General features: G+C 40.9%; 1 protein-coding gene across 5 annotated transcripts in view; it reads left to right on the top strand.

Moving 5' to 3' along the window:
• The window catches only part of SLX4IP (SLX4 interacting protein), a 130,582-nt gene that overhangs the window by 69,893 nt on the left and 44,297 nt on the right, over positions 1 to 16,392 (top strand). For all 5 annotated transcript variants that reach the window (XM_073339608.1, XM_073339609.1, XM_073339610.1 and 2 more), the window contains one exon: positions 4,312 to 4,435. In XM_073339608.1, the coding sequence (XP_073195709.1) occupies positions 4,312 to 4,435 (124 nt within the window). The remainder of the gene's footprint in view (positions 1 to 4,311; positions 4,436 to 16,392) is intronic.

Here is a 16,392-nt window from a genome sequence, read left to right as displayed (position 1 = left end):
GAGGGTTGGGGTTTGGGAAGGGGTGCAGGCTCTGGGCTGGGGCTGAGGGGTTCGGAGTGTGGGAGGGGGCTCCGGGCTGAGCCTGGGGCAGGGGATTTGGGTGCAGGAGGGGGGTGAGGGGTGCAAGCTCTGGGAGGGATTTTGGGTCCAGGAGGGGGCTCCGGGCTGGGGCAGAGTGTTGGACTGCAGGAGGGGGTTGGGGTGCTGGCTCTAGGAGGGGGCTCAGGGCTGGGGCAGCGGCTTGGGGTGCAGGAGGGGGTTCAGGATGCAGGAGGGTGTATGGGGTGCTGGCTCTGGGAGGGGGCTCAGGGCTGGGGGTTGCGGTGCGTGCTTCCCCCAGGGGCACTTACCTTGGGCGGCTCCCAGGCAGCGGTGCAGCGGGGCTAAGGCAGGCTCCCTGGGGGGAACACGTAGGGGGAACACGTGGCTCCGCTCACTGCCCCTCTCTGCAGGCACCACCCCCGTTCCCAGCCAATGGGAGCTTTGTGGGGGCGGTGCTTGCAGGCAGGAGCAGCGTGCGGAGACCCCTCCTGCCCCTGGGTCTGGAGGGGTGTCCTGGCTGCTTCTGGGAGTGGCATGGGGCCGCGACAGGCAGGAAGCCTGCCTTAGCGGCAGCCCCACTACACCACCGCAGCTGGAGATCGCGATCAACTGGGAGAGTCTCCAGGATCAACCAGTCGATCGTGATTGACTGGTTGCTGACCACTGATTTAGGTGGAATAAAAGGCTCAAAAAGTTAAAGGTGTTAACCTGACCCTGCCACTGTCCACCATTAAACAGTGTTAAACAACCGTTTGGTTTGGTTTACAGACACCTCAGCCTGCCTAGTTCCATGGCAAATATATCATTAATAATCCTTTTTTTAACCTTTGATTAAAGATACAAGGGGGGAAAGAAAAGGTTAAAACATTTAAGCATTTGAAATGTAAAATATTAAATAAGGCATTTATTTTAACAACATCCCTTATTCCCTTTCCCAGTTGCTGGAGAGATTTTTTAGAAAGAAACCCCCTTTGTCTGGCAGTCTCCTAGATGGCAGTAAAGATGGCTGTAACTGTCCTTTTGGGGAAAAGACAAGAAGGTAGTTGAGATGGGCTGGGGCTGTCATTTGTTTCTGTTGTTAAAGTCCAGTCCCATTTTCTAGAGGGCAAAACAAGACAAACACACACAGAACGGGAAAGAAAAGAATAGCAAAGATAGAAAAAGCAGCTTCTGTCTCTGTTGTTGACTCTCACTTGCAACCTCAGTGCTAGAAAAACACAGGCATACCACACAGTCTTGTTGGCCACTCTGAGACCTGGAAAACTCATACCAACATCAGGCTGTTTAGGACATTGCTTTTAGCTGCCTTTCTGGTCACATACTTATAGCAGTGTTGCAAAATAAAGACAGTTTTGGCAGACAGTTTTAAGCCAGCCTCTTATTAGGCAGAAGAAAAAAAAAGAAGAGAGATAGGAGAGAGAAGAAATGAGATAGGGAAGGAAAAGAAGACATGGGTGATGGGGGACAAAGGGTCATATCCTAGGTGGTGTTCGGGATTTAGAAGGTGCCAGTGGCAATGATGATGTCATCTGGCTCCCTCTGTCTCTTATCCAGTTTGGTTAGGGCATCTTTCAGGATTAGGATGAAGTAGGTCCAGGGTCCCAGGAGATTGTGAGGGTGGCAGCCATCATGATGGTGAATCTTGCTCCGTCCCCTTCTTTCAGTCAGCCAGCATCACCGGTAGCCAGTCACTTTTTGAGGCCCCCAATAGGGAGTGATGGGAAGAATAGCCCATCCCCTCATTATTTTGTCCACTAATTACGCCTAATTTCTGAAACACCAATTTTTAGTTCATTAATTTCCAGGCCCACACTCTTCTTGTTTACCAGGCATGATCTTTATACATGGTGTTCAATCAGTAGGCATTTTTGTTTGGACTAATTCGGGGGGTGGGGTGGGTCCTTCCTTTTACCTTTTCCCATCAACATTTATTGTTTATAGGTTATTGTGACATCTTATGAACTTTCACTCACTTTTTACAGTTGTGCTCAGTTAGAGTAAATTTGTAGGCCCAGTTATCACAACAGCTCCTCTGTGCTCTAGGGTCTCTGTAGAACTATGAGATGTGCAGGCTACTCCCTGCCCCATAGCAATCCAAGTCTCTGATTGGTTCTCTGATTGCCCCTGGACCACAATCCAGTGAGCTGCTGACAGTTTGGGTTGGGACACTCTGGAAGGCTATTACTTAGGAAATTACGTATGAGTTTGCAGGGGAATGATACTGCATTCCTGGCCCTTTCCTTTTGTAGCTGCTCCTCCGTTGGCACCATGCTGCCTTGGTAGAAGGAGGAGAGAGACTGGTTGCTCCAGCATCTGCTTCACTAACTGAGTCAGTGGAGAGCAGGATGGGCGCTCTAGTGTCCCTGCCTGGGCTGAGGGGAACCTCTAGTAAAAGACATATTTTCAGTTTGTAATCAGATACAAATTTTCTTCTTAACACGATCACATTTGGTGTCCAGTTTAGAGCCTTGAGGACCCCAGGTTGAACACCACTAACACAGAAGTTGTGTGTAGGGTATTCATGGTGGTTGGGGAGGGAGAATGCTGCTGAATTGACTCAGTTGCTCTTCGTTTGATGAATTTGAGTAACTTCATCTGCTTTTCTGCCCTTCTCAACCTCTCCCCAGGGGTAATGGAGTAGAAGATCTGGTTTTATATTTTAACAACAATTTTGTATTCTGATGAGTTTGTTGCATTAGTTTCATTGCTGTGCTATATGTGTGTAGCTATAATGCCTCATTAACAAGATCAGTTGAGTTCACAATTCCATTTTATAAGGGAAAAAGAGGGATATTAATTTTCTTTGATAAAAGCGCCAGTTTACATTTTTAAAAGGTATGTTTATGTTTATTTTAAGTTCTATTCCAGTAATCTCTTCATAAACATAACAGCTAAAAGAAATATTTTGAATATAAATGTAAGGAAGTTTATATTAATCTTTATTATTGCAAAAGGAACCAAATGCATCTGATGTTTCAGCTACTTCCTAGGGGGTTTTTTAATTAAAAATATTTTTTTGATCGGAGAATGTGCAATGAGGTTACTTTGATGAGGTAAACAGCAGAATAGATAGTAAGAATCCACACTTTGTGTGCACTGTCATTAAAATGAAAACTTCATTCTAACATTAAGGAGAAAATAGTGTGCATGGATCATTGATATACATATAGTACATTATTTTGAGACTTAATCATTTATACCTGTGTTTAGATAATCTGTTTTCATGTGTCTATTCTGCATATTTTCTAGATTTGTCATAGCTAACCCCTACATGTGAAGCAAAAGTCTTTAATTTAAAGAGTACTCATTTCATTTTTCATCTGTCTGAACACTGAAAAATTTTAAATGTAAAATTATATCTCAGTGTCCAACAAAACATCAGTTCTTTGACAAGATACTGTGCAATGGAAAATGGGAATATTGAGAGAAAGGCCAAAACGAGTCCATATACAGTCAACTGAGAATTTGTTCAAAGTACTGTTGAGATGAAGTCTTTATTTTATTCAAGTGCTTCCTGTACCTAAGCTTTTGCTCAGGCGCTTTTGAATGGTGTGTGTTTGTATGTATGTGGTATGTGTTTAAATAAGTTTTCAAGGTGTAATCAGTTAAATTTAGGAATAAATTCTAAGTAAATCAGTGAAACTAGTTTTCTGTGACCTACTCAACTTCTAGCCTTCCCTAAAGTATCTCCTGGAACTGAACCAAAATAGTTTGGTCTTGTTTACAAGGATCCTAGAAGAGAAATTAGGACATTACAAATTCCTGGGAGATTCCCCCTACCACACCTCCCTGTTATAATGAATTTTCTCATGGTAGATTCCATTTTAAAATGTATCATTTATTAACTTTGCCTGAATAAAATATTGTAATTTCTATTCAAAAGTATAAGTGATGTTACTTTTTGTGATATTAATGTCATGTTATGTTTATTTCATGTATCTAGTTAATGCGAATTTTCACAGTAAAATTGATTAGGGAAATTACTGAGCCATGCAATTTGTCATAATTGACCATAACCATAATACTGTAATTTAGTGATTTCTTCCTCTTTCATTTTTCAAAATGTATATCTAAAGAGTCTAATTCTTTTTCCAACCCTTGTTGCCGTTTTAATGTTAAAAACATTTATTTATACTTTCAATAATCCTTAAAATATGACAATGCACAATTGCATAGAATGGGTTTCTGCATACATTTTTGAGTGCTTTGATATTAATTTTTAAGGATGTATTGATTTAGACATAAATTTGTAACTGAATTCTATTTCAGGAACTGTGCTTGCTGCTGAAAGACACTATTGATTCAAGAGTCAAGCACTACTTAGAAGCTCGTAAACACCGTGGCCAGTGGAAACACACGGAATGCACACAAGCCATTCCCTTGTTCCTAAAAGGTAGGGTCAAGTACTATAATTTTAAAGATTGTAAATAAAATTTTAAATGGTAGAAATTATTTTTATTATATTTTTGATTACTATAAATGACATAGTCCCTACCAGGAAATCCAGTGAGCCTAGTGTCTAACTTAAGTGATTTTACATGTAAAAATATATATATTGTTTTTCCTATATAAGAATATATATTCTTTATACGTAAAAGTTCTTAAGTGAGACTCTCTCTCTCTCTCTCTGTATACACTCACATACAGATACATGTTATATGATTTCATCTGACGCCAAAATTACAAAGCATAGAGATTTAAATCCTTTTTAAAAAATGTTCTGTATGACAAATAGGTATATTTCACCAACCATGTTTTGTTGTGATTAGAATTGGTCATCATTTAATCGGCGTGTAACCACAGCTTGGTAGCAGGGTTTGTTAAGTTGTGATCCTGTTTAGCTAATCAGGTTTCAGAGTAACAGCCATGTTAGTCTGTATTCGCAAAAAGAAAAGGAGTACTTGTGGCACCTTAGAGACTAACCAATTTATTTGAGCATAAGCTTTCGTGAGCTACAGCTCACTTCATCGGATGCAGTGAGCTGTAGCTCACGAAAGCTTATGCTCAAATAAATTGGTTAGTCTCTAAGGTGCCACAAGTACTCCTTTTCTGTTTAGCTAATCGTATGCAGAAACACAACAAAATAGGAATGCCATTTATTTAAGCTGGATATTGTTGCTAGGTTTTATTGCAGGGGAACAAAAAGGTGAAGTTTTAAAATAACTGTTTTTAGTATCTGAAAATACTTTTTATTCAAGTCTGAGTCTGTAGAACTGTTTTAGGGCATACACTACTTGGTAGTTTCCCTTCCCTTTCTTGATTGCTTAATTATTTGCTCCATTATCTTTCCAGGTACTGAAGTTAAGCTGACTGGTTTGTAATTCCCCGGATTGTCCTTATTACCCTTTTTATAGACTGCTATTATATTTCCCTTTTCCAGTCCTCTGGAATCTCTCCCGTCTTAAATGACTTTTCAAATATAATCATTAATGGCTGACATATCTCCTCAGTCAGCTCCTTGAGTATTCTAGGACGTATTTCATCAGGCCCTGGTAACTTGAAGACATCTAACTTGTCTAAGTAATTTTTAACTTGTTCTTTCCCAATTTTAGCCTCTGATCCTACCTCATTTTCACTGGCATTCACTATGTTAGATGTCCAATCGCTACTAACCTTTTTGGTGAAAACCGGTGAAAAAAAGTCATTTAGCACTCCTGCCATTTTCACATTTTCTGTTACTATTTCCCCCCCCCCCATTGAATAATGGGCCAGCCCTGTCCTTGGTCTTCCTCTTGCTTCTAATGTATTTGTAGAATGTTTTCTTGTTACCCTTTATGTCTCTAGCTACTTTAATCTAGTTTTGTGCCTTGGCCTTTCTAATTTTGTCCATACATGACTGTGTTATTTGTTTATATTCCTCCTTTGTCGTTTGACCTATTTTCCACTTTTTGTAGGACTATTTTTTGAGTTTCAGATCATTGAAGATCTCCTGGTTAAGCCAGGGTGGTCTCTTGCCTTACTTCCTATCTTTCCTACACAGTGGGATAGTTTGCTCTTATGCCCTTAATAATGTCTCTTTGAAAAACTGCCAACTCTCTTGAACTGTTTTTTCTCTTGAACTGTTTTTGACTTGCTTCCTATGGGATCTTACCTACCAACTCCCTGAGTTTGCTGAAGTCTGCCTTCTTGAAATCCATGTCTCTATTGTGCTGTTTTCCCTTCTACCATTCCTTAGAATCATGAACTCTACCATTTTGTGATCACTTCTCACCCAAGCTGCCCTCCACTTTCAAATTCTCAACCAGTTCCTCCCTATTTGCAGTACCAGTGCAATTACTGTTATGAATATTAATATGAACATATATTTTTATTAAGCACAGCAAAGATTAAACACTGTTTTGGTGGCTCATTAGGGCAGCAAATGATTGTAGAAGCCTTATAAAAATATGTTAGGAATACATGGGAACTAGCTTGCTATGACATGACTATTTTTTTCCCACAAGTACAAAATAGAATATGAGTAGAAAGTGCCGGAGGCCAGTAAAGATTTTTTTAAAAGCCTTTCCTGCAAGTTGGGAACCTTAACTTATCCCCCTAAAAGAGTGAACTGTGCAATGTTTATAAAGCATGTGAACTTTTAGATCCTCTTATATTTCTGGTTTTGAGAAAACAAATGGAATTTTCTTATGAAAAAAGAAACGGATACCATTTAAAAAAAAAAATCCTGCTAAGGAATGTCTTTTCCCACTGAGAAACATTTTTTATATATTTTTTTAAAAAGGTTAACTGCCTGAATAAAGTGTATTTAAAGTAATTGTGTGAAAATAAATTTAATTGTTCTCAGATGTGCAGGCAGGTATCTTGTATAATTTGTTAATCTGAGAGTATTTATGAAGCCTGAAAGGCTGACGCATTTGTGAGGTGTTAATATAAAGCAACCTTTTAATTAGAAACTGACACACTGTTCTAGCCCTGGCAAACTGATCATCTATGTGTCTTGTCTACATTTCCCCTGATAACAAACACCCCAAAGGCAAATACATCAAAAGAAGTCATCAGTAACATGAATGACTCCATTCTAAACCTGGAGGCTCTGGATTTTGGATTTGCCAGAACTATCATCCCATTCACCTTGCTGGATTAATTGCCACTAAATTAATGATAGATGGAAAATAAATAAATGTAAAAAAAGAAAATTCCACAGGTTTGCACCATGGAAACTCGACTTGATGTTGAATGTCCTTACCAAGCCATCTTTTTACGCCCTTCTCTGCCTTAAACATTTGAGTTTGGAGCTCTGTCTGTGGCGCCTCCATCTCGCACTTTGTGAAAATGAAGTCCTTTGCTTGAGTCCAGCATTCATATGTTCTTCACTAAGCCAGTACACCTGGGAAAGAAACAAGGTCATGTGTGAATGTTCACGAGGCCAATCAGAACCCATCTCATAAGGAGAGCGCTATTCAGAAGATCCACAGCCCGGTAACTTTTACACTTTACCAGTTACTAGCACTTAAACAAGGCAATAAAAGCTTTAGTTAATAGATGATAAAAATAGTGTATCTTTGGCTTCTTCAGAAAGGAACTGCAGCCCTTCAGAATAAGTCACTGCACACAAGATCCAGGAAATGAATACTTTACAATCTGAACAGTCCTTAGTGTCATAACAGACTGGTTTTGCACATTTATCTGTATATTTTTTATTTCAGGGAAAGTTCATGTTGTGTTGTAATCAGGTTAATAGACGTTCCTAAACAGCTTCTGAAGCTGAAAAATGTTATAATTGGGGATTTCCCCAGAAGTGGGAGCCAAGCTACCTTTCTTTGATTGGCAGTCTGGACCTGCCTCTTAGGGCTACGGAGCAGAGGGGAATCCATTGTTAAAATGGCCACCTTGGATACTTCAAGGAGAAAATCATCAGCTAACAGATTTCTCTGTCTGATATTATGGAGGTTTATATTGCCTTCCCTTTTTGTGGCACATAAGTAAAATATCTGTGCAAGTTACTTGTTAATTTACACAGCTCTTTCATTTACACCCACACAGTAGTGCGCGGTGGGTCGTCTCATTAGGAAATCTGTGGGTGTTACACACAAGAGAAGAAGAAAGAAAAATGGGACAGAGAATGGAAAAATGGGAGAAAGTAGCCAAAACAAGCAAGTTCTTCCTATTCTTCCTTCTGTTTGAACAATTTCTCTGCCCCTCCCAAATGGCCAGTGTAAATTATCTGCCAAAGTAAGCTTTAATTTAGTCTTTAGTCATTGGCTTCAGAGTAAACTCTCTATTTCCTGTGTTTGGTCTAACATCCAAAAGTGTTTGATTTTGGTTTATCTTATTTTTTAAGAGAAAAATGCAGTGTGATAGACTTACAAAGATACAGTCCCTCCCCATTCCTCCGCCCCACCCCCACATCCAGTTTGCATGCCCAGAGATGTGCAAGATGGGCACTGAGCTCATAAACCTCACTAGCATGCCCACATCAGGAGTTTAGTGCATGCAAGTCAGCCACTCACCATTTGGAAAATTTGGCCCATTAAGAACGGGGCTTTCTATAAAAGTATAAGTGGAGTTATTATCTCTTAACTTCAGACCCAGCTTACATAATTTGTGAGGTATTATCACTGTGCTCCGCTTTTACCAATCACTGATAGGGGTGAGGTCCCAGGGGAGCAGTAAGGGGTGGGGGGTCCTGGGTGGGGGCAGTCAGGGGACAAGGAGAAGGCGGGGTTGGAGGGTTGGTGCTTCTCAGGGGGGCAGTCAGGGGGCAGGAAGTGGGAGGGGGCAGATAGGGGACCAGGGCCAAGCTGTTTGGAGAGGCACAGCCTTCCCTACCTGGCCCTCCATACAGTTTCATACCCCGATGTGGCCCTCAGGCCAAAAAGTTTTCCCACCCCTGAACTACAGGTTCAGCAGGTGCAGAATGACAGTTGAATGTGCTTTTGGTAGATTAAAAGGGCAGTGATGTTGTTTACTCACCATATTGGATCTCGGTGTGAGAAATATTCCAATGGTTATAGCTGCCTGTTGTGTCCTGCATATTTGTGTAAAAAAGGGGGGGAAATTGCTGCAAGGGTGGAGGGCAGAGGTGGAGCGGCTTTCTGCTGAGTTTGAACATTCCAACTCAAGGGCGATCAGACAAGCTCAACAAGGAGCTCCATGGCTTAGGGGGGCTTTGAAAGAGCACTCTAACAACGAGCCACCGTGTGCTCAACCTGGCGCTGCAGTTTGGGGGCGTGTTAGGAACTGTGTGGTGCTTGCTGCACATCTGTGCATATATCACTGGCAGTACACCTATAAATGTTGGGGTGCTTACTGTACATTTGTGACAATTACACTGTTTGGCACTGAGCCTGTGGGTTGTGAGTGTACAAGACCACTACTTTCACTGTCATCAGGCATTATGCACCATATGTTGTAAACTAATAAAAATGAATCACTTTCAAAACAAAAGAGTTTTATTTGCTTACAAAAACAGCTCCAAAATAATCTCTGAAGAGCTTAAGTGAAATGCATTTTAACTTAAAACTATTGAGGAATCTTAATAAATAAACAAGAGGAGGGAACATTAATGTCCATTGTAGCTACACGTACATCAACTGTGGTTCCCACAGGTCAGTATATGGGAAGCTATTGTTGTCCAGGCTTTCCCCCAGTGTATAGTGGTAGGGGTAAGCGTGCAGGCCCAGAGGCCATGTTGAATGCTGGGGGAAAAGGGGTGGTGTAGGGAGGTACTGTGCAGCAGTTCTCCACAGACTGCAATGGGAATCAGACCCAGGATTGTTGAATCTGGAGGTTCACAATTGTCTGCAGCAGCTGAGTTTGCTGATGGAGAAGTCCCATTATGTACTCTCATCTACCTCTCCTTTTCCTGTGCCTCTCTCCTCTCCATAGAATCATAGGGTTAGAAGGGACCGCAAGGATCATCTAGTCTGACCCACCTCTGAGTGTGCAATCTGCTTGTGGATGCCAGTATTTCTTCGGCTAGTCCATACCTGTGCTTCAACAGCCTCTTCTCCACACAGGCCCAGGAGATCCAATATCTCCTGTCTCCTCCAGGCAGAAGTGTGTTTGGAGCATTTAGTAGGCATAGTCAGCTGGGCAGCTGTGCACAAGAGGTGTGCTTTCCAAGCTGGACAAGGAAAAGGTATTTGAAAAAGTTGTGGGGGTTTAAAAAGGTAGGGGCTTTCCAGTATGTGTGGCAGGAGAGCAATTCCAAATGCAAGACAACAGGATGTCACATGACACCCAAACTCCTGACTTCATCTTTTATCTCTCCTTCTGTATGAGATCCTACCTCCCCTATTTAACCTCCTGCAAATGCACAGGAAATGTGAAATCAACCAGCATAATAAAGACAAAGGTGCATCCAAAAGATCCTTCCAAAGCATTCTGCTCTCACATCTCAATTTCATCTTTTTTGCTTCTTAAAATCTTTTAGACAGTATCCCTTTTAAATTCCTCTCACTTGCGATCAGTTAAGAGTGTCTGTTGCTACTGTCACCTTCAGCCCCCAACTAAAACCCCTCCAACGCATTATTAAGGATCTACAACCTATCCTAAAGGATGACCCAACACTCTCACAAATCTTGGGAGACAGGCCAGTCCTTGCCTACAGACAGCCCCGCAACCTGAAGCAAATACTCACCAACAACCACATACCACACAACAGAACCACTAACCCAGGAACTTATCCTTGCAACAAAGCCCGTTGCCAATTGTGCCCACATATCTATTCAGGGGACACCATCACAGGGCCTAATAACATCAGCCACACTATCAGAGGCTCGTTCACCTGCACATCCACCAATGTGATATATGCCATCATGTGCCAGCAATGCCCCTCTGCCATGTACATTGGTCAAACTGGACAGTCTCTACGTAAAAGAATAAATGGACACAAATCAGATGTCAAGAATTATAACATTCATAAACCAGTCAGAGAACACTTCAATCTCTCTGGTCACGCAATCACAGACATGAAGGTCGCTATCTTAAAACAAAAAAACTTCAAATCCAGACTCCAGCGAGAAACTGCTGAATTGGAATTCATTTGCAAATTGGATACTATTAATTTAGGCTTAAATAGAGACTGGGAGTGGCTAAGTCATTATGCAAGGTAGCCTGTTTCCTCTTGTTTTTCCCTACCCCCCCCCCCAGATGTTCTGGTTTAACTTGGATTTAAACTTGAAGAGTGGTCAGTTTGGATGAGCTATTACCAGCAGGAGAGTGAGTTTGTGTGTGTATGGGGGTGGGGGGGATGTGAGAAAACCTGGATTTGTGCAGGAAATAGCCCAACTTGATTGTCATGCACATTGTGTAAAGAGTTGTCACTTTGGATGGGCTATCACCAGCAGGAGAGTGAATTTGTGTGGGGGGGTGGAGGGTGAGAAAACCTGGATTTGTGCTGGAAATGGCCCACCTGATGATCACTTTAGATAAGCTATTACCAGCAGGACAGTGGGGTGGGAGGAGGTATTGTTTCATATTCTCTGTGTATATATAAAGCCTGCTGCAGTTTCCACGATATGCATCTGAGGAAGTGAGCTGTAGCTCACGAAAGCTTATGCTCTAATAAATTGGTTAGTCTCTAAGGTGCCACAAGTACTCCTTTTCTTTTTGCGAATACAGACTAACACGGCTGTTACTCTGAAACCTGTTGCTACCACAGGAGGTGAAGTTTGTTTGATACTCGTCTTCACAATGCCTCAACATTTCTCAAACTGTGGGTTTTAGCTGCTTGAGTTTCTTGTTTCTCAGAGGGATAATTGTAGCCCTATTTATCATTTAATGACTTATGGGCCAATCCTGCAGACCTTAATTGACTTTTACTCCTGTTTAAATGCAATATTGTGTGCAGTGACTGTACTTCAAATGATCCTATAGGCCCAGATCCTGTAATCAGATTCATGAGGCTTGATAGACCTCTGCTTCTATGCAGAACCCCACTTAAGTCAAATGGGGCTCCACGTGGACGCAGGGACACCTATGCAGAACTGATTGCAAACTCAAAGCTTTGGTGAGTTTGTTCAGCATTTTGTTGTGCCAATCCATTTAATCTACTTTGCTTCTGTCAGTGGAGATGGCTGCTCCTAGACGTAAGCAATAATTGTTCCCCCTTATGCTAGTGGATTCTTAAAAATATTTTGATGGAGTGGTTTTATTTGTTGTTTATTTCTTAATATTTTATATTTGTTTGTATGTCTGATATATGCATGTTTTCCACTTTGATTTGGATGTCAATTTCTTGTGGTTTTAACTGAAAATCAGGCTAGCAAAGAATTTGAGAGGAATAAATATATCTTGTTTTAGAAAAAATCTTTCTTTTATAATGTCTGAAAAAATCCCAAAATGCAGAAAAACATAGCTGGTATTTCAGGCTCTCTTTCCAGAAGAGGGAAATGTTTCCCGTTTTAATAGTGTGTGGGCTTTTTTCTTTTGGTAATAAATTGAATAAAATTCTCACTCCTGGCCTCCCGCTCCTCATCCTGTGGTTGCTCTTTAAAAGCTGCCAGTTGTCTTTGATCAGTAATTCCCAAACTGTGGTCTGTGGAGAGCTGGCTGGTCACATGACTCCAACCCACTTATGGAACACTTTCCTAATATTACTTTTCCATGTAAGGAATTGCTGTAATTCTCCCAAGATGTTACATGATCACAAATGGAGGTGGTCCAGTGAGTCTTTTCTAGATAATTAAATAGCATTACCTAAGTATTGGCACTATGCAAGATACCAGGATAGGAAATACTGAAAATGTTGAGGTAACCTGAATCTCAGTCAAAATTGGTAAACTTTTAAGGTTGACCACTCTACCTTCCGCAGCCCCCATGAGTAGCATAATTTCCCTGAGCTCATCTGCAAGAACCCTCTTGAAGAGCCCTTAAGTCCCTCTTGAAGAGCCACTTCTTTTATGCTGCTTACTGAGAATCTTGTTGACATATATATTTGAAAGTGGGTTTTTTTAAACGTTGTTTTCTATTCACACTAACTTCAGTCTACTTGTCCGACTGTCCTTAGATTGTGAGCTCATTGGGTCAAGGATCGGTGTTTGCATATGGTTATAGCAATTTGAATAGTGATCAATATCCCCCAACTTCTTCTGAAAGGCACTTCAGAGACTCTACGTTTTCATGTAATAACGATATAAGTTTTAGTAATGTACAGTACATGGGGGAAAAATGAGCCTAAGGGAATTAGACACCCACTGAATTTCTGTGGGGTTTGGGTGCTCAACTTCCTTAGGATCCTTTGAAAATCCTAACCTGAATGTTTGTAATAATTGTGCCACTTTTCCATGTATTCCCTGGATTATATTTCTTAGTAAATATGTCTTAGGTATTGCTTGTACACCAATACCCTTAGTATCTAGGATGTTGCATTGTACTGCATGTTTCTGATTAAAATAAGTGTGTATTTTCACTGAATATGGTTACAGAGTTATAGATAAATAATGAGAAAATCTGTTTACTAATAAAGTCTAAACTGCTGTTGTCCAACTTCAAAATATGATGAAAATTGTATTTAGGCTTTAAAATTATTCAACATTCATTTCTGTATTTCTGAATCTATTCAGATTTTTTTGCAGTTTGCATTTGAACTTTACTCTCCCAAGCTTGTGTGTTCTGGTGCTGGGAATTTAGAGCAACACTTGCTGTACCCCTTGAGATTTATGTATAACAGAAACTTAGCCACTGAACACTAGTAATAGACGTTAAGAAAAATAAAAAAGTTGGAGGCTGGTTACACTCAGACCTGGTTACACTAGAAAATTAGGTCGGCATAACACTGTCGCTCAGGGGTGTAAAAAATCCACACCCCTGATCGGCGCTGTTAAGCTGACCTAAGTCCCCGTGGAGACAGTGCTAGGTTGATAGAAGAATTATGTCTGTCAGTTTTTCTGTCAACCCAACTACCACCTCTTGGGTAGGTGGATTACCTATGCTGGGAATCTCCCATTGGTGTAGGTAGTGTCTACACTGAAGTGCTGTAGCATTTTAAATGTAGCAAAAACTTACTAGTTAGTGATGATGAGTTTTCTTTGGGGTCTTTTTCAACTGATGATCTCACCTGATTTGAGCATTATTGATTCTATGTTTGTGTGTTATAGGGTATAGGTGAGAGTAATTCCTTTTATATAATAATTAAAGACCAGTTGCGCTTGATTTATTCATGGGTGTAGTCCCATCAATTTCATTGGACATACTCCCACGAGTAAGATTAGCAGGATTTGAGCCAGTTTAGGTTTCTGTTCAGTTCTTTGTCATAGCTTTTAAGATTTGCAGTTTTGGGGGCTTATTAAATTAATCTTGTGATTAGTACAGAAACATGGTAGCTATTTTGTTGTTAAGATTGTAACTACCTTTTGATTAGCCTGATTTTTGACACCCATACCCACTCCCACTGACTTCAGAAAACCTGCTTCCCAATTATTTTGTTTTGCGGGAGGTAGGAAGGGAGCAAGGATGATACAAAAGTTATTTTAGAAATATTTACACAACAGAAGAACATAAGAATAACCATACTGGATCAAACATATGGCCCATCTAGCCCACTATTCTGTCTTCTGACAGTTGCCGGTGCCAAATGCTTCAGAGGGAATGAGCAGAACAGGGCAATTTTGAGTGATTCATCCCATCAGCCAGTCCCACCTTCTGGCAGTTGGAAGTTTAGGTATACCCAGAGCATGGAGTTGCGTCCCTGACCATCTTAGCTAATAGCCATTGATGGACCTATCCTTCATTAACTTATCTAATTCTTTTTTGAACACAGTTATATTTTTGGCTTTCACAACTTCCACAGCTTGACTGTGTGTTGTATGAAGAAGTGCTTCCTTTTGTTCATTTAAATCCGCTGCTTTATCAAAATGCAAAAATACCGCAACCTAACCCTCTGTTAGCGAGTAGGCTGGAGTTGTGGGATAATGGCTTGATCTAGAAACTCCAGTGTGTGGTGTTCCATTTTCTTTTATGAGAGCACTGTAGTGGTTTAGAAAGGATAGGGATCTTGATCATGCTTCTAGGGTACTAGAACTCCATTTTACTGTTTACTAAATTGTCTGCCATTGAAAGTTAGGGGTTGACCCCTAAAGAAGAAGCTAGAGGTTCAGTCCCGAGATCCCAAAGATCTGCATTGCCTTGTTTCTTTCCACTACATCAGCTCTTTTGCAGGGCGTTCTCCATCTGCAGGTGACCCTAGAATTTCCCAACCCTAGATGAGGCTTTCATAGCATGAATAGTGGGAGAGGCACATGCTTTGACCCTCTCAGTCTGCTCCTCCCCCATGGAAGGAACTCCTTATCCAGCATAGGGAGAAGAACAGTACATAGAAATTTCTGACCTCCCCTTCAGCACTGGGTTGAGTATTAAGTGCCCCTCTGCACAAGAAGTTTCAGGCACAACTTGGCTCTCTGTGGAATCCCAGTGAAACTCATGAACTTATCCAATTAAACTTTTGTGTATAACATTCACACAGAGAAAAATATATATAATTTGCCCGTTTTGTTGCAAGGATCGATTTGAAAATGTAAATCACTTGCTAGGACCGAACACTTTTCACAGCAGTTCTCACAGGTAATTCATAGTCCTTCCCCAGCCAAGCCCAACCTACCTTCAAATTAGAACTGGCCACCAGAACTGCTACCTTGAGAGATGGGCCAAGATAGAATATTCATCCCCAGACACTGCTTAGCTCTCTGTACAGTTTGTTCCAGCTCCAGTGGTTCCAGTGAGAGAAATCTCACCTATAGCACTTCCCAGAGAAATGGGCTGTTGTGCTTGTCTTTAGCAGCAGAATCCTTCTCTACTTCCATGGCAACAGGGTGTGGATAAGGTGGTGGCAGAATCGTCAGCCTTTCTGCAGTGGAACTGGCAGTATCATCATTTTTATTTGATCCCTTCTCCTTCAGAAGACACTTGGTGATCCCTTCCCCTGACATGGCAGTGGCATTAAATTTGACTGGTGCAAGACACAGGGTTTAGGGGAAAAGATAGAAAACCGCAAAATGGGCCACTTCCTGAGCTCTGTGACCATTTACTTCCTTGTTCACACTTCAACAGGTGTAACTCTGAAGGCCCATCTCCTGCTTCTCCCATTCATGTAGTGTTTGCCAAGTTTGTAATTCTGACTAGCTGAAGCAGTAAAGGAGTGTAGTTCAAAGAGCCTATGAAAGAAATGGAAAAATAACAAAGTGCAGACATTTATTGTTGTGGTTTTTAAATGCTTAAAAAAACTTAAAAATCCCACAACCTAAAGATATTCTCAGATAGGATCTTTCAGATGGTTAATGTTTAAAATAAATATCACTTCATTTAAAAAATACTGTATTGATTTTTTAAAATGAATAAACGTGACAAAGAAAGGTAGTTTGGAGTTAAAGTTCTAAAAACAGCCTTAACGCTGACTATTAAACAATGTCT

Source organism: Lepidochelys kempii, chromosome 3 (genome assembly GCF_965140265.1).
Source record: "Lepidochelys kempii isolate rLepKem1 chromosome 3, rLepKem1.hap2, whole genome shotgun sequence".
NCBI classification, from domain to species: Eukaryota; Metazoa; Chordata; order Testudines; family Cheloniidae; genus Lepidochelys; species Lepidochelys kempii.
This window is presented reverse-complemented; position numbering and strand designations above follow the sequence as displayed.